At 53.5% G+C, this 27,921-nt stretch overlaps 2 protein-coding genes across 4 annotated transcripts; one reads left to right on the forward strand and one right to left on the reverse strand.

Annotated features, from left to right (window-relative positions):
* The first annotated feature begins 1,013 nt into the window (after nucleotides 1–1,013).
* On the forward strand, nucleotides 1,014–2,716 carry Hddc3 (HD domain containing 3). Its single transcript, XM_021645268.2, has 4 exons — nucleotides 1,014–1,276; nucleotides 1,561–1,616; nucleotides 1,733–1,973; nucleotides 2,264–2,716. The coding sequence occupies exons 1-4, from the start codon at nucleotides 1,165–1,167 to the stop codon at nucleotides 2,392–2,394; spliced, it is 540 nt and encodes a 179-aa protein (XP_021500943.1). The 5' UTR covers nucleotides 1,014–1,164; the 3' UTR covers nucleotides 2,395–2,716.
* A 3,438-nt stretch (nucleotides 2,717–6,154) lies between these two features.
* On the reverse strand, nucleotides 6,155–26,674 carry Man2a2 (mannosidase alpha class 2A member 2). Of its 3 annotated transcripts, none has more exons than XM_021645267.2 (23): nucleotides 26,517–26,674; nucleotides 25,771–25,919; nucleotides 24,749–25,006; nucleotides 24,494–24,638; nucleotides 24,201–24,372; nucleotides 23,681–23,808; nucleotides 23,289–23,462; nucleotides 22,569–22,755; nucleotides 20,310–20,487; nucleotides 19,808–20,010; nucleotides 19,472–19,654; nucleotides 19,194–19,308; nucleotides 18,930–18,997; nucleotides 18,651–18,816; nucleotides 17,379–17,615; nucleotides 16,083–16,205; nucleotides 15,697–15,811; nucleotides 15,355–15,488; nucleotides 14,689–14,830; nucleotides 12,709–12,842; nucleotides 9,812–10,006; nucleotides 9,576–9,686; nucleotides 6,155–8,542 (listed from the first exon to the last, which is right to left on the reverse strand). In XM_021645267.2, exons 2-23 carry the CDS (start codon nucleotides 25,900–25,902, stop codon nucleotides 8,390–8,392), a joined length of 3,453 nt encoding a protein of 1,150 aa, XP_021500942.2. In that variant the 5' UTR covers nucleotides 25,903–25,919; nucleotides 26,517–26,674; the 3' UTR covers nucleotides 6,155–8,389. The 3 variants fall into 3 exon arrangements, with proteins under 3 accessions (XP_021500942.2, XP_021500941.2, XP_060223404.1); XM_021645266.2 differs by having other exon boundaries at nucleotides 19,808–19,884; nucleotides 26,517–26,592; XM_060367421.1 differs by lacking the exons at nucleotides 24,749–25,006; nucleotides 25,771–25,919; nucleotides 26,517–26,674 and adding an exon at nucleotides 24,711–24,736.
* Between the last annotated feature and the right edge of the window lie 1,247 nt (nucleotides 26,675–27,921).

The raw sequence follows: 27,921 nt of genomic DNA on the forward strand, positions 1-27,921 counted from the left end.
TTTGGGGGAGATTGCAAGGTCTTGCTAACCCCTCGTTCTTCGGAGCTGCCAGCACTAAGTGAAGACCCCAAGCTCCCTGGCCGGTAACGAGCGGAGGGTTATTCCGGTGGCCACGCCAGCTAGACAGCACTGTGCTCCTGAAACAGAGCGGGGACAGGACTCATCCCTTCAGGGGCCCACAGCAGACGTCTGGGGACTGGGGCAGCCTCCCTTGGGGTACAACAGTGCGAACGGTTCCTGTGGAAACGACGCTGCCTCCCAGGAGCCCAAAACTGAAGCAATTAGGCAGGATCCGGTTCTCCAGAAGGCCAAGCCTTGCCATGTTTGGGCCCAAATGTCAGGCTCAGGTGCCCATGGTAACAGGGCTGACCCTGTGGGGAGAACTCTGTTTGGAGTACTTTGAAGATGTTCTGGGGGTTGACAGGTTGTAGACGGCCCCCTTTTCCTGGAAGAAGCCGTCTCGGGCTCCCACACTACATGAAGCGGGCTTTCTCCACAGTCCGTTGGCCACCTCTGCCTTCCAGCTTCATACTCAGCAGTCCTTGAAGCCATCGCTTTTGTTCTTGTTTGTCAACCTGTTCTGCGCACTGTTAGCTCTGAGGGCCAGGACGTGTCAACCTGTTCTGCGCACTGTTAGCTCTGAGGGCCAGGACGCTATATTCTTGAGCCTGGAGCAGAGTACGCTGCACCAGCCGCTGTGATTGCTGAAGGCTGTTTTCCGTGCCGAGGATCTCAGCTTCTAAAGGACCTCCACTGAGACCGGGAAAAGCGCTTGCTGCGCAAGATTAAGGCCTTGCTTTCAGATTACCGCAACAGCCCGGTTAAAGGCTGGGGGTGGCCGCCTGCGCCTGATGCGTTGGTGAGGCGGAGAGGGGAGAATCCGTGAAACTCGTTGGGTGGCAAGTCTTGCTAAATTCCTGGACTTACAGGTTCAAGGAGAGACCTTGAACCCAAGCTGAGGCGGAGACCTGTAGTCTCCACATGCCCTTCGCAAGCGCACACACACGCCTAGCGAGCGAGTTGGGACGCGGGGAAGGAGGAGAACGGAGGAATTACAGCTCGTTAGAACGAGCTCCGGTCTCCGAGCCTCCGCTTCGCCAGGGGGCGCTGCGGATCCGTTCGGACTCCGGGGCGCCAGTCTCCCGAGCCGCCCACCTCCGAGCGATGGGCTCGGAGGCCGCCCAGCTGCTGGAGGCCGCTCACTTCGCGGCGCACAAACACCGGCAGCAGCGGCGGAAAGATCCCGAAGAGACTCCCTACATCAATCACCCCATCGGTGGGCGCGCCGGTTGGGAGGCAGTCCTCGCGGCGCGCGGCGGGCGGGGACCGACTTGGGGAAGAAAAACACGGGGCGTATAAGTTACTGGGCGCCTACTTTTGAGTCCCAGGCTTCGTGTCAGCCACTCTCCGCGCGTTGTGCCCCTAAGCCTCACCTTAGTAGGCAGGATAGCCCCATACAGTCCATCTCCCCAAAGAGGGAAGGGACTTTCCGAGGTCACCCAGCTGGGGAGGCGCCACCTCTGGCTCCCTCTAGTCTGACTTCTGCTTTGGCCCTGTTAGGTGTAGCCCGGATCCTCACCCATGAGGCAGGAATCACTGACATTGTGGTGTTACAGGTAACTTTACTCTTCACTGCCGGGAGTGGAGTGGGAGTCAGGAGTACTGTTAAGCAGGGGGTGCCCTTTGGCCGGTGGGTTAGTGTCGCTCCGCTGAATGGGAGACTGTCCCCCAGGCCGCCCTGCTCCACGACACCGTAGAAGACACAGACACCACCCTGGATGAGGTAGAGCTGCACTTTGGAGCCCAGGTTCGGCGCTTGGTGGAGGAGGTAACAGATGACAAAACTCTGCCCAAGCTGGAAAGAAAGCGGCTACAGGTCGAGCGGGCACCCCACAGCAGCCCAGGGGCCAAACTGGTGAAACTGGCGGACAAGCTGTACAATCTGAGGGATCTGAATCGCCGCACCCCCAAAGGTATGCTCCCCTTGGCTCTGAGGGAAGCGGGAGGGGTGTCCCACTTCTGAAAACACAGGCTGGCCAATTTCCTAGAAATAAGCGGGGGTGGAGGGGTTCTTAATGCCTCAGGCTAAACCTTCTAGAACAATCTTCTCTCGGAAGGTGGGTACAGAGTTGATGGGTCGTGGAGAAGTTGTAAGATCATTCCATCGCAACTCATCTTACGGCCTTGTACCAAAGCCCGCCGGGAAACAGGCAAAAGACGTTGCTAGCCTTGACATCACAGGTTTGTGCCCACTCTTGCGCAGGATGGTCAGAGGACCGCGTCCAGGAATACTTCGAGTGGGCAGCACAGGTGGTGAAGGGGCTTCAAGGAACGAACCAGCCACTGGAAGAGGCGCTGAAGCAGCTGTTCCAGGAGCGAGGGCTGACCCTTTGATCGCGTTCTGGTGCAGTCTTGTGGCATGGCTCCAGCGAGGCGCAGGCAAGATGGGATCCTGACTGCGGCGATTCAGAGCCTCCTCATCTCTCACATTCCTTCACGCAGCCCAGACATCACAGGCTAAACGCGCCTGCGTTTTCTCACTCAGCTGAGCCCCAATATGGAAATCGGATATATCCATCCATCCATGCACCCAGAGCCTTTCCCCAAGTCTTGAGTCTCTCTGCGATTTTTTATGGTGGGACCTCTGGCCCCTCAGGGACTTAAGATTGCATAAGCATTGGTGTGGCAAATAAAGCACTTAGGGTAAAGGCTGAAATTGCTGGTCCTCCTTCCCTGGTCTCCTGAGAAGAACCGACATGCTAGATACTCATTTCCAGCTGTGTCCCTTGCATCATCTCCTTTGAGTTGAGAGCATCAATCCTTGGAACATGGTGGCGTCCTCAGTACTGAGCCGGATTGTGTCGTTATGAAGGTCAGATGATGTAGTTGAGGAGTCTGGAACGTTCCCTTACAGCATTTGGGATGGCAGATGTACTGGGAGGGAATGCCACCACCTACTGGCAACTGAAGGACAGAAGACCTCGGTCCCCAACACCAGCTGCAGCGGGTGCTCAGTTATTCGTAGCTGATGCCTTGACCCTTAAGATTGCAGGCTTCCTGCGTTGCTAAGCGGCAAGAGCTTCCGGGGTATCCGGAAGTGGTCCTGACGTTGCCCCGCCCATAGGGTGGGTGGAGCCTGAGGAAAAAGAAAAAAAAAAAGAAAAAGCTCCCAGCTTAAAAAAAAAATTCTTTTTGATGGCCCGTAAACTGCTGAAGGTTTTTCTTTTTTTGGTTATATTTTTGTGTTTGTGTGTGCACGCGGACGTTCCATAGTGTGGGTGTGGCAATCAGACGACAACTTGGGGGCAGTTGGGTTTCGCTCTTCCACATGTGGGTCGGGGCTTGATCAGGTTTGGCGGGCTGGTGCCTTTACCCACTGAGCTGTCTCGTCCTCGCCGGCCGCTTTATTTATTTACTTATTATTCATTTAATTTCTCTTTGGGAGGGTATAGGGTCTCACGCAGCCAATCGGCAATCCTCCTGCCTCTGCTGTAGTTACATAAAGCACCACCGTTCCCCGGGCTACCCCTAAAGCTTAAATCTCATCAGCCATAGAAAAATCTGTGTGTGGCTGATGAGATTTGAGCTAATGTTGAGCTGCATGGACTTTCCCAGCAAAACATCTGCCTGACCACACGCACACACCACACACACTGCAAGACAGCCGTTCTTCGACCTCTCCTGGCTCATTATTCTTCACGCCTCTTGCCCTCCCAAGCCTGGTTTTTCCTTCTTCACTTTTGCCCTTGGCACTGTGTGCACCGGTCTTTCCATGCTTCCCTAGTCGCGCTGCTTTCTGCTCACGTTCAGACATTCTCACCCCAGCCCCCACAGTATCTGTGACAGACAAGCCTGGGTGTTTACTTCTGGTTTTGTCGTTTCCTGGTTTCTTTGTGTAGCTTTGGCTGTCCTGGACTCAGTTTGTAGACCAGGCTGGTCTCGAACTCACGGAGATACTCTGCCTCTGCCTCTGCCTCTGCCTCCCAGTGGATTACAGGTGTGCACCACTGTGCCTGGCTCATTTTTGGTCTTTTGAGTGATGTTCAGAACAAAAAGGAATGAGGCAGATGGGGGTCTGCAGGCGCATTTGGGTTTTCCGCTTTCTTTTTTTTTTTTTAAAGATTTATTTATTTATATGAGTGTTCTATCTGCATTTACACCTGCCAGAAGAGGGAATCAGTTCACATTATAGATGGTTGTGAGCCACCATGTGGTTGCTGGGAATTAAACTCATGACCTTTGGAAGAGCAGACAGTGCTCTTAACCACTGAGCCATCTCGCCAGCCCCCGCTTTCTTTTCTTAGCACCTTTGGGAGGGACGAAATTCATCTCCAGGACACAGTGAACTTCACTGCTTTGGACCATGCCTTCAAACTTCAACTTTTCCTTCAACAATACCCCATCTTTTGGAACCTTTTTTTTTTTTTTTTTTTTTTTGAGAACTCAGAGAAGTTGACCAAAAAGTCAGGGTGTTCTTCTCATGCTGCTCTACAGAGCAAATCTGCATGAAGATGTATGAAGCCATTTTATCCCATGTCTTGTTGGGGCATCCTGGACCTGGGCTAACAGAATCACCTCTGCCTGAAGCAAGCTCTCCGGAGTCCAGCAGAGATCCTCCCTTCCCTGGGGTGAACTAATTTGCCTCCTTTCCTTCTTTTACAGTGGCCATCATTCCCCCACATTAGAGAAGCCTGTAGGACCTAATCACCTCCCATCTCTTAACAGTGTTTCACTGAACTAGCCGGACACACACATTCAAACTGTAGCATGCAATACTTAATAAAGAAACCAGGTGTTTCCTCCTCCAAGGGACTTTTTCACTGGCTGCTGTCTCTAATCTTCCACTGTGTCACACTGTCCATGTTAAGAAGTCCTCATTACCAGCCTTACTTGGGCTTCCTGTGTGCAGACTATCCTAATTAATCAGGATGGTCCAAAGCCAGGAGCAGAAATAGACCCGGCTGCTCCAGGTAACTGTCAGGATTGGAATTTTGCTTTCCACCATGTTGGAAGACCCCATCATTTCTCACTGTGTGAGACTTGACCTTTATGTACGCTTTCATGAGGAAAGAAGGAAGGTTTTCAGAGACCTCTATTAAACTGCAAGCCTTACCCTGCACTACTTAATTTTTTTCTTCTTCGTGTTTGTGGGGAAGAAGATAGTTTGGTTTGACAGCTAGTGGTTGTCTCATTGTTGCTCAAGCTGGCTCTAAACTCCTAGGCTCAACAGACTCCTGCCTCTGCCTCCAGAGTAGCTGGAATAGAAGCACCTAGCTTCACAAGGACCTTTTAACTAACCACCCCATCTGGGCCTGGATTCCCCCCCACAAATATACCCCACATCCCCTGCAATAGGATGAATCTCCTCACATTTGCCCGCCTTTCTGTGTCTCCACCTAGCCTCTTCACAGAATTGGGTGTGTCTCAATGAGGAAGTCCTTCCCTTTCTGGTGAATGAGGCAGTGTTGTGTATCCTGGCTCCTCTGTAGTGCAGACTGTCAGCCTCACACGGACAAGGCCTGTATGCCAGAGCTCTGTGGACAAGGGCTGAGGCTTGCCTTTAAATAATATGCACTCACTGGGCTGACACTAACAGCTATTTGAGCCAGGCACAGTGGAATATACCTGTAATCCCAGCACTTGGGAGGCTGAGGCAGGATTCCTGCGCACTGGAGGCTAGTTTGTGCTTCATGTCTCAGAAAACAAAACAGAAGAAAACAAATTCTTTGGCCATTACTCCCACATTGGTTCAAAGGCTATACTAGGAGTTGCCTTTTCCTCCAAGCTTCTGTTTCCTGATCCAGTTACTTGTGGCCCTGCTCCACACATCACTGCAGCACCCAGACTGAAGAAACAGCCCTGTTCAGCACAGGACAGAAAACCTGCAGTTTCCAGAAGCAATTCTGTTGTCTGCAGTATTTGAACAATACTGCTCTAAGTAATAGTGAAATGTGTAAACACCAGCAGGGTATGATGGTGCACACCTCTGAGCCCGGCATGTGGACAGCAGAGGCAGGAAGATTACAAGTTCAAGGCCAACCTGGTTCTCTATGGCAAGTCTGAGTTAGGCAGGAATACGCTGCAAGACACCCCCCCACACACACACACACACACTGATATTTGTCTGGTCAGACAAATAACTGCACTGCACATCTAAGACCTCCAAGGAATAACCTTTATTTTGCTAATTTCCTAGGGGTTCACAGAGTTCCCCCTATCATTTGATTACAAACCATATACTAGCAAATAACACTTGCTCTAACAGTCAGTGGCTCCCTGTTCTTTCTTAACGTGTTTTGCTCATACTGGGGAGCTGGTCTACAGCCCGGACTCTATGCTACGAGCTTCCCACTCATCGTCTTATTCCTTTCAGCAAAACATAAATAGGAATTCAGGTGGCCTGAGCCTGCCTGCATGGACTCTGGAGGACCTGCAAGGGCTCAGCCTGGGTCACTGCTGGATCTTTGGGCGACTGCTGGGCAGACCCTATGGCCAGTTGCTGAGGGGTCGAAGCAAGCTTTGCTCCTGCAGTGACTGTACTCACTGCAGACACTCTCCCGCCTGCACCGCTGGGCTTTAGCCTGTTCCCTATAGCATGCTTCCAAGATTAGTGTATGTGTGTGGTAACCGCTCCCATTTTTCATCCCCGCCCCCCTTATGACATAGGGTTTCATGTGATGTCTGGGAAAGACCTTTCTGATCAGGTATAAAAATATATTTTCTTGCTGGGTGTGATGACACACACCTTTAGTAGCATTCAGAAGGCAGAGGAAGGCGGAGCCTCCGTGACTTCCAGCCAGCTTGGTCAACATGATGAGTTCCATGACAGCAGAGCTACATGGTGAAACTCACATACAGACATACATACAGTTTCTTGAATAATTCTTTTGCTTTTCTCCTCTAGCCCTAGTTTTTTGGAAACCGGGGTAGAGTTCTAACAGTTGGCTAGCTGTCACAAAGCACTAGTGCCACCAGCCATACATCACCGCTGCCATTCAGAACTACTTTATAGCCTCATCCTGTACTCTTCCAGATGAATTCCAAACAGTAGGCAACCTCATGGGAAGTACATTGATTTTATGGGCTGATCTGGGGAGAACCAGTCTTTACGGGGCAACTCACAGAAGGCCTTGCGGGGTCTTCAGTTGACAAAGGTTTCTTAGGTAGCTTATGGTTTAGAAACAGTGGCAATTCTCATTCGTCTTTGTCTCTATCTGCTGTATGGACACTGCTAAATAACAGCATTCCTGGCTAGTTTCTGTCTCACAGGAGAGGGCCTGTGCTCTTTAGGTTCACTTTTTAGGTGCCATTAGTTACTAGTGACAGAGACCTTTATCTAGACGATGGAGCTTCTTTCTAGTCTTGGCTTACTAAGTTTTCACAAGGGATGGAGTTTCACTTTTACCAACTCTCTTCTCATCGTTTATAGACAAATTCTGTTAATTGAGGCTAAAAATGAAGTCTTACCGAAGAGTATGGCCTTCTAATTTTGTCTCCATCTCCCTAGTCCACACACCGGGAAGGTGATACTTCTGCAGATGGAACAATGGTGAACCTTCTCGGCCTGAGGTGGGACCCAGAATGGGGTGCTTTCCCATGATGCCCAAGCACAGGGGTCTTGGAAGCTCCGTTTCCCTTCTAGGGAAACCAACTCTGCCAGGAACCCCGTGATGGGAGCTTGTGGGGAGAGTGGTGAGTGAGATAAAGCTGGCCAGGTGGGAGACACTCCCCACACCCTTGCTGCAAACCCACACCGAACGACCAGCTTAGAGCCGCTGTGGGTGCTCCAAGTGTCCTATTGCCTCTGGCCTTGACAGTCTCAACCCAGCTCCTCCTGCCACTTAGCAGGCCCAAGCCAGGGCATACAGGCCCAGTGGCACTTAGAGCAGAGCCAGAACAGAGGGCACCAAAGCCTTTAGGCTCTTAGGAGAAACAGGGGTTCCTTCCAGTCCACTGCTCCTGTGCCTCAGACCAGGACATGTGGGGTCTATGTCACACGGGATCCCCCTAGAGCTAGCTCAGACCTGCAGCCACCTGGCACTGGGCTGTTCGCCTCAGCATTCTTGACCTCGTTTGTTCCCACTCTTCCTATAGCCCATTTTGGGAAAAGGATGGGAGTGGGAGCCAGAGCCGGAGCCGGAGCCTGTGCCCAGCTGGGCACCTACTCACAACGCAAGGAAAGCACCTCCTCTCCTGTCTCACTGGCATCCGCCCACCACTGATTGGCTTGTCCCAAACAGAGAAGCAGCAATAGACAATGTAAGGGCAGGGCGAGTCTGTCACAGTTGTGAGGCAGAACGGGGTGTGTGTGGCTTGTCCAACCCAATCTTGGTGTTAGGAAGCAGTCTCTGTGGATGAACTTTCTCTTCAGGCCACAAGGAGCCCTATCCTAACCCAAGCGCAGGCGGTAGGTGCCAATCTCCATGGGCTCCAGAGAGATGTCAGTGCTGTTGGAAGGTGAGGCCAGAGGGTACAGCAAAGTCAAAGAGGTTGGCTGCAAGAATGTCACATCCAGGCCATGGAAGAGGCTCCCCAGGGCCAGCTGTGAAGAGAGAGGGGCAGGCTGAGCTTGGCACTGCTGACACTGGCTAAGTTCTTTCTTACATCAACTGCTACCTAATTATGGTTTTTGTTTTTTTGGATTTTGTTTTGAGACAGGGTTTCTCTGCATAACCTTGGCTGTCCTGGAACTCACTCCACAGACCAGGCTGGTCTGGACTCAGAGATCTACCTGCCTCTGCCTCTAGAGCGCAGGGACTAACAGTGTGTGCCACCACTGCCTGGCCCTTTTTGTTTTGTTTGTTTGAGACAGGATCTCACACTGTAGTCCAGGCTGGCCTCAAGCTCACAACAATCCTACCTCAGTCTCCTGAGTGTAGGATTCTCTTGTGAGCCCCCACACCTGGCTTTCTGTCAGATTCTTAGACATGAGGAAAGAAGCGAAGATGGTGAAATACCACTCCAGCTCTTGGGAGGTAGAGGCAGGCAGCTCAGCAGTCCAGCTCAGCTTTGGTTACATAATGAGGCTACTACAAGACTTTGTCTCAGAACTAAAAATAAGACAAATATTCAAAAAGGACAGAGAAAGGAGCTGATGGAAGCTACAGTCCTCTCAAGAGCAACGGGCCTCAGACAGGGCCCTGCTGCAATCTCCTAAAGACCACAGCTTTTCCGGGCCCCTCGGTGTAGGAACTGTTCTACCAAGCTGTGCTGAGAACAGGGACTCCGTCTGGCCTCACCTCTGAGTCACCAGGGCAAGCACAATGCCAGTGGCATGACACCATGAGCAACGCTTTGAAAGGTGCAGCAGGCTTTCACTCCTCATGTTTCCCCTTTGCTCAGCACAGGGCCCTCCTGGGGAAACCTGAGTTTTCTAGGTCCTTGTGCCCTGTCTGAAACTGCTCCTGCCCACCTCCTTGCTACAAGCACACCTCAACAGCCTCCCCTTTGTCCCCGCACGGCCCTGAGGCTGCACCTTCTCCTCTCGTCCCACTGCCAACCCCCCCCCCCAGTCCAGCCTCCCTGTAAGCTCTCAGCCCTGCTTTGCCCTCCTCACAAACCTGAGCCATGCTCACCTTGCCTTGGCTTGTGGTACAGTTGAAGCCCAGGTTCTTGGCCTCAAGGCCACAGTCAAAACCCTTGCGGTGTAAGATGAGAGCAGCATCAGCTGAGGGCACGGTGTCCTCCTGGGAGATAGTAGGGGGCAGGGGAGGGTCAGCAGCACCTCTGCCACCAAGGGGAGGCTGGACAGGGGAGAAGGGGGAGGAGGCCCAGAGCCTGGTGGGAGGGCAGCGCTCACTGGGACACTGACCTCGGCTGGGAGCGTGCGCAGATTGAGCAGGTGGAAGTCACAGGGCAGTGGAGAAGCCAGAGGGTGGAAAGAGCGCAGGGCAGGGCTGGTGACCTGCCTCTTGGCCACGGGAAAGACGAGTGGAGGCGTGTTGAGGTACATGGAAGTCAGGTGGCTGAGCAGGGACGGGTAGCTAGTAGAGCGCTCTTGCTGGACCTGCAAGATGGACCCCAGCGTAAATGAGGGAGCAGAGCCAGGCAAAGGGTGGAGGGAGGTGGGCCAGCTCCAATCAGAACAGCCGTCCTGGTTCACTTGGACTCTGGCTGCCTGGCTCCTGGCCCCGCCCCTTCACAAGTGGCTACTTCTTATGGCACTCAGCTTAGAGAGAGTCCCATTACTAGGCCCACCTCTTTAGCTTCTTTTTTTTGTTTGTTTTTGTTTTTTTTTAAGACAGAGTTTCTCTGCGTGGCCTTGGCTGTCCTGGACTCCCTTTGTAGACCAGACTGGCTTCAAATTCACAGAGATCTGCTGGCCTCTGCCTCCTGAGCACCAGAATTAAAGGGGTGCACCACCACTGCCCGGCTCTTTTGTGGCTTCTTTTAACATTATCATGAAGAATGTACTCTCATCAGTGCCGTCACCCCACACAGAGAGGAGCAGGAATGGACGACAGAGAGACAGACAGACATGCTTCACTGTGGATGGGCTCCCATGGTGGACGCCATATTCAGTGTCAGCCTGATGCTCAGGTCCATGAGCCCAGGCTGGGAAGACCACTCCTTAGGTGGTGCCCAGGGTGCTGCCTTCAGACCTCTTCTCCATGGATGAGTGTGCTCATCTGTGCCTGGCACCACCCGAGTACCCTACCTACAGTCTCCCTTGGCCCTTCAAGCCCAGGCAGGGCCTATTCCTCTTCCATTTTGCTTCTGCAATGTCTCCACCTCAAGTCACTTCCCATTTCAGCTTCTGAAACTGTCACCCCTTCTTTGTCTCCCCACAGAAGCCACTCTGCTTCTCGCGGTCCTGACGGCTGAGGTCAAATTCTGACAGTATCCCTTCCTTCTTAGGTCTCTCCGTGCCTCCAGACCCTGACCGGGCACTCAGATCTCTGCCATCTGCCCTGCCCACCATGCTCAGCCCAGCTTGGCTCATGGAGTTTTCAGAAATAACGGAAACACCGTCTGTCATGCCTTCTGTGACAGCTACTGACCACCTGGAACTACTGGGGGCTTAAATGTAATTTTAAAAAATCAATTTGTACTAAAAAAATCAATTTGTGTGTATGGGAGTTTTATCTGCATAGATGTGTGTGCACTTCATGTATACAGTGTTCTTAGAGGCCAAAAGGCGGCACTGGATCCCATGAACTGGAGTTGTAGATGGCCCTGAGCTGCCGTATGGGTGTTGTGGGTCAAACCTGGGTCCTCTGGAAAAGCAGCCAGTGCTCTGAATCACTGAGCCATCTTTCCATCTTTCCAGCCCCCTCTAATTTTTTTCTTTTTTTTGGGGGGGGCAGGGGGGACAGGGTTCTCACTCTGGCTGCCCTGGAACTCTCCATGAAGAGCAGGGTTCAGCCTCATAGAGACCCATCACCTCGGTCTCCTGAACACCAGAGTTAAAGACATGGCCGCACACACGGCCCACGGAGTGTGGCAGGTGTAAGTGAAAACCTGAACTTACTTTATCCTAATTCATTTGAGTAGCAATTAAAAAAATCTAGCATGGTGGTACAGACCTCTAATTATAACCCTTAGGAAACAGAGGCAGGAGGATGAAGGCTAGCCTGAGCCCCATGAGACCTTATCTCAAAAAAAAAAAAAAGTAAATAGCCCTATGTAGCTGGGCATGGTGGCATATGCCTGTGGTCTTAGCTACTTGGGAGGCTGAGAGTAGAGGCTCACTCAAATTCAGGAGTTCAAGGCTAGCCTAGACAACAGTGAGACCAAAATCCAGGTTAACCAAGGGTAACTCTGAGGATATCCTCACTACATTTACAGGGCAGCCCCAGCTGCATAAGGTGTGTCTCAAACACGCACGCATGCACGCACAGGCAAAGCCGAAAAACAAAACTGGACTGGAGATTTAGCTTGGTGGTAGAGCACTTGCCTAATGCGTGCAAAGCCCTGGGTTCAATCCCAAGCTCTAAAGTCACAAATGGCCAGCATGTGGATGGTGGCTGCCATGCTAGTCAGCACCTCTAGTATGCAGTTACAGCGAGTCCATTTCCACACTGCCCTTCCTGCCTTTTACTTGAAACATGTTCCCATTCATTAAAGCTGAGCCTGGTGACTGCTGGCTCAGGAAGCCACCTTTCACCTCTTCAGCCCATGCTGCCTTGGCTCCGCAGGCCCAGAGAGACCCCATGGCTACCTTGTACTCTTACACTAGAGCCCCGGGGTGGGAGCGCGCTGGCCCCCAGCATAGCAGGGACTCAGCAGCTAGAGAAGGATAAGAGATCAAGCCACACCTGCGGGGTGCCGGCCTGCTCGCCTTAGGTCCCCAAGGCCCTCGCTGACCCTTACCTTTAGGCTCCTGATCCTGTTGCTGGAAAAGCTCAAGCCCCTAAACATGGTTGCCAGTTTGGAGAGTAAGTCAGGCTGGTGAGTCAAAGAAAGCTGAGATGAGCAGGGCTGTGTCATGGTTAGGAAAGGCTCAGGCTGAGGAAGGGAAAATGAGGGCAGCAAAGCGAAAGGCAGAAGATGAACATGACAGAGGCAAGGTGACGGGGGGGGTTAGGGAAGGGACTGCCACACTGCATGAAATGGGTTAGCAAAATGACAGAGAGCCTCCTGCCTCGGTGCAGGAATTAAGCTGTGCTGTCTGGGCCTTGCCCTCCTCCGGCTACATCTGGGAACCCCCTGGGGCACCCTCAGGGCTGAGCCTACACTAGTTCACTAGACAACGGGCCCAGATCTTACCTCTTGGCTCATGGTTCGCCGCTCTAACAGGAGGCGGAAGCGGTTGCAGGTGATCTTGTTGTCTTTGAGCCCTTGACCTAGACCCCGGTTGTCATCCTGCATTAGCCTTCGGTCCAAGATCACCTCCAGCTGGCCTGAGGAAGGCAGGTGAGCGCTAGCTTGCCAGACCCATGTCTGAGCAGACATGAGAACAGACTCTCCACCTCAGTCCACAGGGAAAAAGCCAGTGAGACAGACAAGCTGAGCCACTCCGAAGAGAGAATGATGGACTCCTAGTACTGGGAGAGCAGAGTGTGGGTGTCTCTCCTTACTTCTCTAGGTGAAGAAGCAGGAGGCCTAGAAAGGGGAACACTGACCACAGTAGGGAGCACTGACCATGCAGTTCACCTCTGTGACTCAGGAGTAGCACTTGGGCCCCAGGCTCAGCAGCAAACCTCTTGGGGACTGGCCACACAAAACACAGCCACCAGTGGCTGGAAAACAGAGAAGGGCCAGCCTGGAACACTGCTGTGGAGTCCCTCATCTGAGGCAGGGTTTCTCAGGCTAGACAGATTCGTGACTGACACATGCTCTCTTTGCCTTTCCTCTACCTGGCAACAGCTAGAAGGCCCAACAGTGTAGACTAGAGTGGCTGGTCTTGCCTGTCAGAGGCAGGCTGTGGTGAGGACAGGAATGTGAGGTAGAGGCTCAGCAAGGCCTCCAGTCTGCCTCAGGTAAAACACAGAATACCACCTCCGTTTCCCATGTGGAAAATGCTTGGGAGAAGGGTCTTCCTGCAAAACTCATGGATGTGAAGAAGGCTCTCACCACCGCAGCTCACAAGGCTTTTCCCACAGAGGGCCAATTCTCCTTTTCATCGCCTCAGTCCTTACTCTGATTTCTCTAGTTTCTCTGGGTTTGTACTCTGAGCAAACACAGGAAGCTATCTCCAACCCTAAAATAGGTTCCTTGCATAGAAGATAATCAATTCCTTAATACACCATGTCCCAGAGCGGCAGCCAGCTGACTGAGCAAGGACAATGGGCTGTATTCAGGAGTTTTGAGGCAGGCCGATCCCAAATAATCCTGGCAGAGGGTAGAAGAGCCACACTCCTCCCATAGAGGAAGCAGGCACAACACCCACTACTGTGGCATAGCCTTAATCCTGCACTCAGTTCAGCCCTCACAAGCTCTAGATCCCACAGAAAGAAGACCTCCAGGCCTGAGGTGAGTTACTGCTTCCTCTGTCCCATGGCTATGAAAATCACTGGACAGCCGTCAACTTGTCCCTTCTCTCTCCAGTTCTGAGGGTGGAACCTCACGTCTGCCCATGCCACAGAAGTGCTCCTCCACAGAGCTAAGCCTCAAGTCCCCTTCTTCCTATTTTCTGTCTTGAGACAAAAATCTCACTAAATTTCCCAAACTGGCCTGGAGTTTAGGACCTTCCTTCCTCAGCCTGCAAGAAGCTGAGGTTGCATGTCTGCGCTACTAGGCCCAGAAATCTTTCTAAGCATACCATCCTTTCTTTTACTCATGATTAGGAGAAACATATGTACCTTTCTCCTTTCTGAAATATCACACTATCACCACTTAAGGGCTGCCCCCTGCCGGGCTGTGGTAACACACACCTTTAACCCCAGCACTTGAGAGGCAGAAGTAGGAAGATCTCTGAGTTCGAGGCTAGTCTGATCTACAGAGTGAGTTTTAGGACAGACAGGCCTACACAGAGAGACCACATCTCAAAAACCATAAAACCAAACCAAAAAAAAAAAAAAAAAAGAAGAAGAAGAAAGAAGAGAGGGGAAAAAAGCTGTACCCCTTCAGCTGAAAGTCACCCTTCAACACCCAGCAGCTTCCACCAAAAGAAGGGTGCCCCAGTGTGGCTGACAGGAGCTGCGATGGCTCGCCCCTTTTCAAGCTCTGGGGTGACAGGCTCTGGAAAGAGGGGAGGGCAACAAAGTGGACTGACTAGAGCAAAGGGAAGGCTGGTCCCCTACTTACCATCACCAAGGCTGGAAACACCGAGGGCCTGTGCGGTGTGCAGTGTGAGGCGCCTCTGTGCATCTTGGATGTAGGCCATGACTGGCATGGGGTAGAAATTAGCCTGTAGCGGCAACTTCTTTAGATACTGCCGAGGCTGAACCTGCAGGGAGGAGTTCAAGGCCAGGCTGGAAGGTTGTCTGACTTGTGTTCTCAAGGGTTCTTAGTGTGAAAGCATTCCTGGGTATTTTTGTTTCTGTTTGTTTGTTTGTTTTTGGTTTTACTTGTTTCTTTTTTTCCAAGACAGGATTTCTCTGTGTAGCCTTGGCTGTCCTTAGACCAGGCTGGCTCAAACTCAGAGATCTGGCTCCTGAGTGCTGGGACTAAAGGTATATGCTGCCACCACCTGCTATTTTTTTTAATTGTGTGTATGTGCCTACTGTGTGTGTGTGGGGGGGAGTATATGCCAGGACACACACGTGGAGGTCACAGGACAACTCCATGGAATGGGTTCTCTTCTTCCACCTTTATGAGGATTCCAGGAATCCAACTCAGGCTGCCAGGCTTAAGCAAGACCCTTTACCGATCGAGCCATCTCGCTGGCCCTATACTTGCCTTCAACCCTTGGCACCCTCCCCAGAGGCCAAAAAGCAGTACCAGTTCTGTCCCACGGGGCCCAAGAGTCACCTGAAAGCCATTGAGGTCTGTGAAGAAAGTGCCCTGGTTGTCGATGTCCGTGTGGATGCGCAGGGCCAGCTCTTTGTTCACATAGTCCCTGATGTCTACTAGGAGCGACATGTCCAGAGACAGCCCATCCACCCCTGGGCACAGGGACAGCAGAGGTGAGCTGAGTACAGCCTGAGAGACAGGTCCAGGGAAGGCCCCACCCACCCTCCTCCTGGGAGCTCCCAGGGCACTGTTGGATGGCTTTTTCCTCAGGAGAACCAAGCATCCCGCTTGTCAACAATGGGTGGAAGAGGAACAGGAGGCAGCTTCCACCTCAGGACCTTCCCCGCCCACAGGGCTCACCCGGCAGGTTATACAGCCGAACCACTTGGTGAAAGTGCTCATAATATGCAGCCACCTCTGAGAAGAAAGGGCCTTCGGTGACACGCAGCACGGGAGGTTTCTTGGGGACGTAGGGCTGGAAAAAGAAAGCAGCTACTGAACCCACAGCATGAGTCCAAAGCACCAGTACCAACCCAGTGTGGGGCAATGGAAATCCTGGTCCCAGGGCTCAGGCTGAGCAGGCCCAAAGCTATGGTTAAGACCGCACCCCACCCACCTCCACAAGGCAGTGAAGACAGGACAGTAGGGCAAGATGGCAGACAGTGACCACTGAAGGGATGCCAGCCCCCTCCCAGGCTCTCCCCATCCACCAGAGCCACCCAGGTTCTGTGAGGCACCTCATGTACCTTAGCCTCGCTATCAGGCAGGAAGAGATAGGCACCACTCTTGTCTTTGGATGTGCGGGTGCCATAGATGAGAAACCTCATGTCCATCTGCTGTTCCTGCTCCTCATCCACCCTTCGGATGCTCTGCCAAGAAACACAGCCCTGACCCCTGGCCCCACACCAGCATGTCAGGTCTCCCCCTGGGAGGGCATGGAGCCAAGCCCACTGCCACCGTTGAGATCTCAGATGCCCCCATAAGGCTTGTCCCCACACTCCTGCTACTAAGAGAGGGGGAAAGGTGGGACTCTGCCCCTTCCCTCCTTCTTCCTTCCATGTTTTCTTTGTTGTTAAGTTTTTTTTTTTTTGTTTTGTTTTGTTTTGTTTTCAAGACAGGCTTTCTCTGTGTATCCCTGATGTTGTCCTGGAACTCACTCTGTAGACCAGGCTGGCCTCGAACTCACAGAGATCCACCTGATATCTGCCTTTGCCTCCTGAGTGCTGAGACTAAAGGCGTGCATGCACGGCCACAGCCGCTCTCACCTCCGCCACCACCGCCACTACCATCCAGCTAAAGCTGACCCTAACTTCTGATCCTCCTGCCTCCACCTCCCCATGCTGGGTTGCAAGCATGTGCCACCACCACACCCGGTTTTATGCAGTGTCCAACAAGCCTAGAGTTCCTGTAGCTCTGTTGGTAGAGTGCTTATTCACCATGCATCTCCAGCCCATCTTTTTTTTTTTTTTTTTTTTTTTTTGGCAACACTTTCACTGTGTAGCTCTGGCTGTCTTGGAACTCACCATGTAAACCAGTCTGGCCTCTGGATTTACAGAGATCCACCTGTCTTGGCCTCTCACATGCGGAGATTGAAGGTGTGTGTGAACAAATTCAACCTTTCTTTTTTGAGACAAGGGTCTCATTTGGCCTCAAACTTGCTACGTAGCCAAAGATGACCTTGACATTCTGAGCCTACCCCCTCCACTGCTGAAATCAACCTCTCTCTTGCATCCTGGATGGGAAATGATTTACTCAGCTGAGATGTGGCCCCTGTCATGGCATGCTGCCTAACCACAGGTCCAAAAGCAATGGGTCGGCCCAACTGCAGGCTCAAAACTCGGAACCGTAAGCCTAAATAAACCTCCTCTCTTTACGAGTCGCTGATACAGCAGCGGGCGATTGATATGTTAGCTCGGCAGCTGCTAATGCTCACACCCAAGTCCCTGTGAGTCAGGTGACAGGAGGCACGTGGGAGCAGGAAGCCCCCTGGTGCCCATTCCTTCCTCTGGTCCCTCCCCAGCTCCCCTGGCCTGGCCCTTTACCTTGAGAAGCCCAGTAAGGCCGGAGAACCAGACCTGCATGTAGCGATTGCTGATGGCGAAGTCACCGGCGCTGGAGTCCATGACACGGAGAGGGAAGGCTGTCTGTCTGCTGATAGAGAGCTTCGCGCCGTTTGGGTAGATACGTACAGAAGACGGCAGCGTGTAGGGCCCATCAAGATCTGGCTGCAGCTGCAGCACACCCAGGCCCAGGGCTGCCAGGCGGATAGGCACCGACACCTGTGGGCACAGGGACAGGAAAAAGCATAGGGCCAGACAGGCCTTCTCCCGTCATCCCTGACCTCTGCATTTTGTTTCCTGAGGCTAAGCCTAGAACCCTGCATTTCCATCTGGAAAACCCTGTCTGTTTAGGGATGCTGGTCTGCAGCTGCAGTGTCAGCAAAGGGGCACAGCACTCAGCTGAGAGCCTAGAGTCTGAAGCAGGCTTCACAGATACTATCTAAGCAACTTTAGGCAAATCAAGTTTACTGTGACGGAGCCTCTCTGAGCTCCGGTCTGTGGTGAAGTGAGGATAACACCATTATGTACACTCAGAAGAGCCTAAATGAAATCCAGGAGTGATTGATGGCACACCTTTGCATCCAGGACGCCGAAGCAGAGGATCACAAGTTTGCAGCCAACCTCAACTACAGAGTGTTGAGGCCTTTGTCTTAATTTTTTTTTCTTTTGTTGGTTTTTCAAAACAGGGTTTCTCTGTGTAGCTCTGGCTGTCCTGGAACTCACTCTGCAGACCAGTCTGGCCTCTGATTTATGGAGATTCACCTGCCCCTGCCTCCCGAGTGCCGGGATCAAAGGTGTGTACCATCACCGCCTAGCTTGAAACTTTTCTTAATGAATTGAATATTTAACACTTAGAGTAGAGCCTAACATGAACTATAACGGAACATTTGTTTTTCATCCATAGTACAGATGAAATACATAATAAGTCAACACAATCAGTCATTAGAAGCTTGAGTCCAGGAAATGGAGACCACGATGGGCAACATACAAAATGCCAAACACTTGTTGAATGAGTGGCTGAGGGCCCTGCTGCTGCCATCTTTACTCTAAGTGTTACCAGCATCCTCACCATCTTGTTAAGGACACTCAAATCCCGGTGGTGACTGTCCTTTGGGCAACACCTCTCCCCTGGCCACCTGCCCCCATCCTTGGGAGTAAAGCAGAGCATGGCAGAGAAGTGGGAAGCAGGTGTTCACTGGGAGTGAGGACCTAGGAGAGGTACTGACAAGCGAGGAGGGCCGAGCCCCGCCTCACCTGGTAGACATCAGGGACTACCGTAGTGGCCGAGCTCCAGTGCAAACTGATCTGCACAGACAGGGGCTGCCCCTCCTCGGAAAGGACTCGCACCCGTGGCGAGTTGACCAGCAGGGACACCATGCTGAGCCGCTCCTGTTCCAGCATGTTAAACAGCACCACAAACCTGTGGGTGGGAGGTAGGCTGAGCCAGGGGATTGCTTTGGTGGCATGGCAGAAGCAGCAGCCAGAACAAGGGTCCCCTGAACTGAGGGCCGTGTTGGGATGGAAGGGGCTCACCTGGGTGAGGAGTCCAGGTGGATCACTGTGCGCTCTGGCAGGGCGTCGTGACTTGAACGACTGTCATCCTACAAGGACGCGGGCAGGAAGGAAGAACGACAGACAACTAGGCTCAACCTCCTCCCTACCCCAACCTGTGCAGGACAGGGACCACAAACTACCTTGAGCGTGGAACTTGCACCCCAAAACAAGAAAGACAAAAAAGGAAGAGCACCCACCCACAACAGAGGATCCCTCAAGCAGCTGTGGGAGGAGGGGACCCACCATTTGGAGGAAGGGTGTCCCAGGGTCAAAGTCATAAGTCTCCTTGTCCCCCAGCACCAGATAGTGAGCAGCGTTGATGATGACCTGCTTTAAGCTGACCAGAGAGCGCAGCAGCCTGTGGTGGGCAGGAGACAAAGCTTAGAGAAGATGGGCACAGGGAGGCTGTCTGCCACGTCACAGGACCAGCCCTCGGCAGCCAACCCCCCCCCCCACACACACACACAATCACCCTCATATCCTCTCTTTGAAATGGTGGGGGAAGCGAGGGTGGCTCCTACCTGACGCCATAGTCTATCACGACTGCCTCCTTGGCAGTCCCCGTGATGGCATCGTGGTGCTGGAAGAGCCCCAGGGTGCGCCGGGCTTCCGTCAGAAGAGCAAAATCAGATAGCGGGTACTGGCCAGCCAGTCCAGAGCGGCGGGCGTGAGCCACAGCCAAGCTGTACAGGACCTCTGCCCCACTACCCAGAGAGAGAAGTCAGGGCCTTCCTGGTCTGCTCAACCTTGCTCCGGGTGCCACCCACACACCGAGGGGGCCCTCTCTCAATACCCGGCCCCTCCTACGCCTCAGAGGTTAACTCTTAACTCAGCAGGGGGAGGTGGGCAGGTCTCACCGCAGGTGGCCTTCTAGGACTCGGTCCAAGCTCTTGTAGAAAGGCCGGGAAGTGTAATAGCCTGTCCAGTAGTGGTCCTCCCGGTCAGCATAGGAGAAGAAATCCCCACTCAGCACAGGAAACCCTGGAGGCCGGGCCCCAGGCTCCACTCCTGTCCTCTTATACAGGGCATCAAAATACTCAGAGAGGGTCCCGAACTGGGCCTGTAGGGACCCAAACCAAGCTACCATCAATTAGAGCCTCCTGGGATATCTGGCCACAATATCCACCCCACAATGCTTTAAGTGTGGACAGAGGTGACATCTTTGTCTAGCAGAAGGTAGTAAATCTGTGTGTCCTACTCTCCTAGGCTGAGCTAGAGCTGGGGATCTTGGGAATGAGTTCTGACACACTCAGGAACCTTGCCCAAGCCTGGGAATGACATGCAGGGTGGCAGGGCTCTTAAAGGAAGGACCAGGCTGTGGTGCTGCAGGCTGTAGGTCTGTCTGGCGCGTGCTCCCACCTGCACGTGGAACTCAGGCCTGCTGTTGAGGAAGTCGAAGAGCCGCTGGTAGTTCAAGAACTGGGCATCCCACTCCTGGGGCTTGTCATAGCGGAAGTCATCACCCAATGGCACAAGGAGGACATTGCTCCGGAACAGCCGAGACTTCTTCCGATACTGGTCCAGGAGCAGGGCTGCCCTGGAAACACAAATGGTCACAGGCCCAACATGAAGTCCCAGACTTAAAATCCCAGGAAAGGATAGGGGAGGTGGCTCAGTGGATAAAGTATTTGCTCCCCAAGTGCAAGGACTGGAGTTTAGACACCCCCTCCAACATGTAAATGCCAGTGGGCATGGTGGCTGGACTGTCATCTCAGAGCCCAGAAGGTGGAGATCCCCAGAGCAGGCTGGAAGTGAGCTCTGGGTTCAACTAAAAAACTTGTTCAATGAATAAGGTAGAGAGAGACCAAGGAAGTTTTCTGTTGTCAACCTTGGGTCTCCATATGTACTCACAGACCTGTATCCACAAACCTGGACCCCTACACATGCAAACTCTGCCTGGTGGCACTCGCTTTTAACTCCAGCACTCAGGAGGCAGACGCAGGCAAGTCTCTGTGAGCTTGAGGCCAGCCTGATCTCTGTAGCGATTTCCAGCCAGCCAGGGCAACATAATTAAATTCTTTCTCAACAAAGAAGAAAAAAAAAAAATCCCATGAAAAGCTAGGTATAGTAGCACATACTTATAATCCCAGTACTTAGGAAGCCGAGCCAAGAAGACTCCAAGTTTAAGGCCAGCCAGGTCTACACAGAAGAGGCCTGCTGGGTTTAGCAGCACATGCCTGTAATCCCAGCTCTTTTGTAATGATCAATAAGTAGTTCAAGCCCAGCCTCAACTTTACAGCAAGCTTCGGCTATGAGACTCTGTTTAAAGCTACCCACCCCCCACACACACACAGAATGGTGCCTAGCTTGAACTGCACGGAAAAAAAAAAAATTAATCCATATTATCTACCCAATAGAGCCTTACAGCATGCCAGTAGAAGCTTTTTTCCTTCCAAGTATAGTGTCATGGGCCTGTAATCCCAAAACTTGGGAAACTGTGAGAGGAGGATTATTGCAAGTTTGAGGTCAGCCTGAGCTACAGAGTGAGTACCAGACAAGCCAGAGATACACGACAAGACCTTGTCTCCAAAAACTAGAGAGAAAAAAAGAAAAGCAGGCTTTTCAGTGCTTGCTTGGACTACAAGCATGAACACATCTGCTGTTACTTGTTACATTCTCAGCATTTAGACCACCTTAAACCAACACTTTTGTAGGGGTCTACTTCTAGCCACAGTGACATCTTTGAGGTCCCTTACTATTTTCTTCAAAGGGACAGGTCTGACAGGTCTTTTTGTCTCAGTGGCTGGAGGCTGGAGGCTGTCGGGCAGCACATTGGCCCGTCGCCTGACCTGGAGCTGACCCAGAGAATGAGTTAAATGAAGGATAGCAGCTGGAAGTCTGCAAGAAATGGTACCAACGGTGAGAGCTGTTTAGGGAAGGTACCTAAGAGCACACACCTTTAGTCTCAGCACTCGGGAGTCTGAGGCAGTCAGATCTCTGTGAGTTTGAGGCCAACCCGGTCTACAGAGAGAGAGTTATGGGACAGCCAGAGCTACATAGTGAAACTCTGTCTTGGAAAAAGAAAAAAGAATTGTTTAGGGCTGGGGATGTAGCTCGGTTGGCACAGTGCTTGTCCAGCATTCACAAACCCCTGGCTTGGGCATAAACCAGCTGTGGAGAGTCATGCTTGTGACCCCAGCACTCAGGGACTAGAGGCGTGTTTGAAGCTAGCCAGCCTGGAATAGGAGAGGCCCTGTCTCAAAAAGAAAAGAAAAAAAAAAAAAAATAGGGCGTGGGAAAGGCCTTCCAGTCCATTAGGATATCAAAAGGCATCCGACTGAGTAAAGTAAAAGTGTCCTGGGAATTCCAGCTCCCAGGGGGGCGCTAGGGAGCCACCACTGCAGATACTCGTCCTAAACTCACCACCAGAGTCTACTTTTTCCAAGTATGGTCAGCATCATGCGGCTCCATGTGTCACAGCCAAGACCAGAAAGCCAGCTTTCAGTCTTTCGCTTCTCTGAGGAGCGAAATGTTGGCTCTGGTGGCAAAGACCTGTGACCCCATTCTCAGGAGACAGGGGCAGAAGGATGGAGTTTGAGCCTGCTGGGGCTACACAGCAGAACCATGGCTCAGAACCCAAACCCGGCACCTTGCCCATGCAGGGCTGACAGCAGGTACCTCTCTGCCACGTTGGTCTCTGTAATAGCACGGGGTGGCACCTTCCAAGGGCAATTGATTCGCCCACCCGGCAGACGTTTGAAATCAAACTGGCAGCAGATCTTGGGATCAGGGCCACAGGTGTGAGGTACGTCATAGCTGTAGAAGGGCATCATGTGGCAAAAGATGTCCGTGCTGGAATCTGGATCTACAGGAGACATACCATAGGGTCAGCCACTGGCAAGCAGCCTTAGGAGCTGGGCATGGGGACATCAGGAGGGTGGACATTCATGTCTTCCATGGGCAGCCCTGATAGACACTGAGATTCTAGCTAGACTCAAGGGTATGTGTAGGCTGAGACTTGGAAGGGCTCCCAAATCCACAGATGTGCCCACAGAGGCCAGCAGAGGTCAATGTGACTTTCTTCTAACCAGAGAGGAATTATTTCAGGCACTCTGCCCTCAGGGACCACAGGGGTCTGATTTCTAATAAACGTTCTCCTCTGTACCCAAAGACTACATTGTTATAATACTCATGCCCAGGTCGGGCGTGGTAGTGACACCTTTAATGCCAGCACCTGGGAGGCAGAGGCAGTCAGATCTCTGTAAGCTCAAGGCTCACCTAGTCTACAGAGTGAGTTCCCGGAGAGCCAAGGCTATGCAGAAAAACAAACAACAACAACAAAAAAAAAAACACCTGTCTCAAAAAAACAAACAACAAAAATAATTCCCACGGCCTTACCCCACATCTGCCTCCACATGAACTCCAGGCTGTGAGTGGCAGCAAAGTGCTTCTTGATGGCATAATGCACCCTCTGAATCAGCATGCTGGTCAGGTTGGCACGGCGCAGCAGGTAAGGCATGGTGGAACTGTATCCAAAGGGGTCCACTGCCCAGCCGGAGCGAGGGGTTGCACCTAAGCGCAGCACAGAGGTCAAAGGCCCTGAATACCTCGGGGACTGGCCTCTGGCCTCCTTGTGCCCGGGAGCTCAGCTCCTGCCGCCGTGGCCATGGGACAGGCTGCATGAGCCTAGAAAGGAACAACTCCCTGCCAATCCCTGTACCTCACAGCATCTCGCCACAGCATTCAGGCCCAGCTCTGGGGCACAGTCTAGTCCCCATGCCTGGACTTACCCAGGTTTCTCTCCAGCCACTGGTGTCCCTCGATGAGCTGGTCAACCAAGGCAAAGTAATGGGAGTTGGCCTCATCTGGCATCACCCACCCGCCTGTTGCAATCTCCAGCTGCCCATTTCCTACCAGCCTAAGGATGAAGACACACCCAGGATGGGGCAAGGACCCTTTGCTTGGTCCTGGCAGCCAGAGGATGACGGGGACCACATGCATTGGCCTCCTCCAGCCAGCTCACCCATGTGATGTGGCTGAGAACCAAGAGACCACTTGCTCACCCTCCCTCCTCTCCAGCCCACCTGACACCGTCCAGGTCTGCTTATCTTAAGACCCTGTTCTGTGCCCAGAGGCGGAAGGTCTCATTTCTCCTAACACTAACAGACCTTCAAATCCTCCGTCCTGGTCCCTGCCCCGGCGCTGTATGTATCTTCCTGCCAGCTTAGCACCCACAGAACAAGACAACACCCACCCACCCAGCTGGGGCTTAAATAATAATCCTCCCACGCCTTCCCAAGCACCACTCACCTTCGAACTGCTGCCTTTTTTTGGGCACTGATGTTGTCCCACCACTTGGCAAAGAAGGACACTTCTGCCCAGAGGAAGCGCCGCCGGGGGTCTTCCTGCAGCTTGGACGCCATGCTGTTGAGGATGTGTTGGGTTTGTTCCGTGTAGTACTTGTCAAAAGTCTTGATCCAGCCTGGGGGAGCCAACACAAGGTCCCCTGAATATGCCACATACTTCAGCTGCGCCCCTCCTCATATGTCCGTCATCAGAAAGCCTGCCCCACGCTCTAGCCGGAGGGCCTGCTGGCACTTCACCTGGATCGTTGTGTGAGTGAGGCACCACAAACACCTGCAGGTCTTCCGAATCCCAGTCGTTTGGGCTGTAGGAGATGTCAAAGCCTTGCCTCCACACGCCGCCCTCGACGTTGTCGAACGGCAAGTCCTTGGACACAGTTAACATCTGCCGGGAAGGGAGGAAGTGGCTCAGTGCCCACCCGAGTGGCGCGAGGTCCCTGCCGGCCCCAACTCTTACCTGTAGTTCTGGCTTCTGATGCCGGCCCCAACTCTTACCTGTAGTTCTGGCTTCTTATCCCGGCCCCCCAGGGCAAACTGGCAGTCCTGGGGGGAGACAGAGAAGAAGCTGGGCCGGGGCTCTGGGAGCACGGCCCAAGAGCCATTGGCCGTGTGGTAGGGTAGCAGGGCTGGGGGGCCCTCCACGTTGGCTGTCAGCTCCAGCACGGAGTCTTTGATATGGCTGATGATCTCATGGTTTTCCTCCAACAGCTGTTCCAGCTGCTCGATCCGGTTCTGTAGCACAGAAATTTGGCTCTGCCAAGAACAAGAATGGAAAGTAACCACTCACAGTTCCCTGTCACGGGGAGAACTCCCACCTAATCAGGAGCCTGACTCTCCTAACTATGATCCCCCTCTCCTCAGGCCAAGGCACACCATGGACCCACAGGGATGGAGTGCTCCAAGTGCCACCCCTGTGGGCTCCCAGCCACCTGGCTTGGAGTAGCATCACCCTCAAGCTCACGGGACAGCAAACATTTCATCTCCTGCCTGTGCTCAATGACCTTTACTTCCTGACTCAAGCTTGGCTGAGGACTGCATTCAGCCTAATGGAAAAGAAATATCCAGTCAATTAGCAGCGTCTGCCAGGAACTCAAGTCAGAGCAGCAATCCATGAGGGCACCCCTTCTTCTCCTTCTCCCTCTGCTCTTCCCTTCCTCCCCCTCTTCCTCCCCCTCTTCCTCCCCCTCTGTCTCTTCCTCCTCCTCCTCTTCTGCCCTTTGTTGCTTTTCACTTCCTATCCTGGCTAGGGGCATAGCCCAGCGGTACAGCCTGTGCTTAGCATACAACAGCTCCTTGGGGCATCCACCAACGGGAGAAAGAAAATCTGCCCAGGAAGTGTCCTACAACTCAGCTGGGGACCATGAATGCCGCACGCATGAATGAGGCTCTAGGTCTAATCCCTAAGATGGGGGAAGAGGGTGTTCTTGTCCCGTGCTGATATGACTCTCGGGCTGGGGAGATGACCCAAGCCCAGGTGACCTGCAAGTGAGTGAAGAGGAGAACAAGGCGTGACTCACCCTGGGGAAGTTCCCACCGTTCTGGTGTCTGGCAGGATCATGCTGCACTCTGTCCAGCATAAGGTAGAGTGAGAAGACGGCTACACAGAAGATAGCAGCCCCGCACACCGTCACCTGCTTTTTCAACTTCATGCTGACCCCACACGCACCTGGAAGGAGAGACACCATCTGTAGCCCCAACATGCAAAATCCTTTTGTTGGCCTTCCTACTAAATGCCCTCTGAATTCCCAAGAAGCGTCTACTTGCCTGACTCCGGTAAAAAAGCAAGAGAGCTTCCAAGAACCAAATCTTGGTTGAGACTCCCAAGGCACAAATAGCACATATATCCGGGGAAGATCCTGTAGGGCACAACTTCTGTCTCCCCTCAGCCCAAGCTACAAAAGCCAGGATATGAGGTGTGCGTGTGCGTGTGCGTGTGCAACAGCTCAGTAGGTGAAAGGCACTTGCAGCCAGGCCTGATAATCAAGTTAGTCCATTTGACTCACATGGCAGAAGGAGAAAACCAACTACCACAAGTTGCCCGCGGTGGTAAAAAGGTGGTAAAAAAGGTAACACTTCAAACAAACAGGGAAAACAGAGCCCTGGCTCTGACCCCAACTTCGTTATAAAACCACTGAGGCAAACCGCTTGCTCAGGACCCTGCTACCCAGAGAATGCCTTCCCAGGCTCCCTAGCCTTGCATTCTCTCCCTTCAGATACATAAACACCAGGGCTTCTATTTTGTTTTATTTGGATATACACTCACAGGCTGGAGAGACAGGCAACCCTCTGACCTCCTGGGTCAGACCGGAACTCAGCAGAAACAGTGCCTGGCCCAGATCCTGTCTCAGGAAGAATACACAATGGATTTCTCTTTCAAGAAGTAATGCAGTTCCAGGGCAGCCATGGCTACACAGAGAAACCCTGTCTCAAAAAGAAAAAGAAAAAAAAAAAAAACAAAAAACAAAACAAAAACAAGAGAAGAAGAAATGCTCATGTCTCCGTCACAACCCAGTTCTAGTACTGTCCCTGTCGGTTCCTGCAGTGTAAAACTTCCAGTCCTGGCTTCCAGGGAGCTTTAAGGGACTCCTGAGAAGCCAGCGGCGAGCCTGAAAGTCCCCAGGGTAGCCAAGGCCGGGCACAGCTGCTCGGTAACGGGGCAACCGGAGAGGTGCCACAGTGTCCGCTACCACCGCCCGCGGGTCCCCACTTGCCTGCGGGAGGAGGGAGGACGCTAGCTGCCGAAGGTGCGTGGGCGGGACCGCGTTCTGGAATCTGCTCTTCGGGCCCCGGTGCCGAAGAGCTCTGTCACCTCAGCCTGCGTCCTACTTAGCGCGACCTGATTCCGCTCAGGAGCCTCGGGGCAATATTTTTAGTCCCTGGAGATTGGGTCCCGGGCCAAAGAGGGCGGAGCTGGGGAGCAGGAGCTGGGTCACCGGTGGGGCAGTCACCTGCCGCGAGGTCCATCCGCCACCCCACCGACCCCCGCAGGCCCGCCCAGCCCTCTCCGGTCCCCGGAGCCCAGCCGGCACTCGGGGGCCCCCGCTACGCCCGCGGCCTGCTGGCCGGAGTCCTCGCCCACGCCCCGCCCGGCCCGTTAGCGTCCGCGGCCGGCTTCCCCGCCGCTCGGGACCCGGCCGGCCGAGCCGCCGCCACCACCCGCATCCCCGGGGGCCGGGGACCGCGCGTCGCGCAGGCTGAGACGGACGCCCGTCCGCCCGCCCACCCACCGCTCCGGCTGGGCCCCGCAGCCGCGCTCCCGCGGGGGCCAGGGCCGCCGCGCGCTCCCCGCGCTCGCCCCGCTCCTGTGCTCCCGCGCTCCCGCCTCCAGCGGCCGCGGGGCCGAGCGTCGCGCCCGGGGGAGGAGGGGCGCGGGGGGCCGAGCGTAGCCGCGTCCGCGGGGTGCGGGGCCCAGCCGCCGCCGCCGCCGCCGCCTCCCCCAGCCCCCGAGCCGCGTTTCGCAGCGCCCCCTAGCACCCGGCTCGGTCGCCTCCCGGCGTCCAGGCCACGCTCCGGCGGCGCCTCCCGCAGGGGTCGGCTATGGCTGCCGCGCCGCCCTGCGCAGCCGTTGGCACGGCAGGGCGCGCGCCGCGGAACCCCGGCAGGCCAGCGCGACTCTTTTTTTTGCCCCCCTAGGTCTTCCAAGAGTAAGGATTAGGCAGCAGCAGAAA

The sequence above is a fragment of the Meriones unguiculatus genome, chromosome 14, assembly GCF_030254825.1.
Source record: "Meriones unguiculatus strain TT.TT164.6M chromosome 14, Bangor_MerUng_6.1, whole genome shotgun sequence".
NCBI lineage: Eukaryota > Metazoa > Chordata > Mammalia > Rodentia > Muridae > Meriones > Meriones unguiculatus.

What these genes read in the sequence shown, in the direction of transcription:
- Hddc3 (XM_021645268.2), top strand. Translation starts at nt 1,165, where the DNA reads ATGGGCTCGGAGGCCGCCCAGCTGCTGGAGGCCGCTCACTTCGCGGCG. An exon ending in CTGACATTGTGGTGTTACAG is followed by an intron (nt 1,617 to 1,732) that starts GTAACTTTACTC and finishes ACTGTCCCCCAG; the next exon opens with GCCGCCCTGCTCCACGACAC. An exon ending in GAATCGCCGCACCCCCAAAG is followed by an intron (nt 1,974 to 2,263) that starts GTATGCTCCCCT and finishes ACTCTTGCGCAG; the next exon opens with GATGGTCAGAGGACCGCGTC.
- Man2a2 (XM_021645267.2), bottom strand. Translation starts at nt 25,902, where the DNA reads ATGAAGTTGAAAAAGCAGGTGACGGTGTGCGGGGCTGCTATCTTCTGT. An exon ending in ATAAGAAGCCAGAACTACAG is followed by an intron (nt 24,639 to 24,748) that starts GTAAGAGTTGGG and finishes CCTTCCCGGCAG; the next exon opens with ATGTTAACTGTGTCCAAGGA. An exon ending in GGCGAACCATGAGCCAAGAG is followed by an intron (nt 10,007 to 12,708) that starts GTAAGATCTGGG and finishes TCCATCTTGCAG; the next exon opens with GTCCAGCAAGAGCGCTCTAC.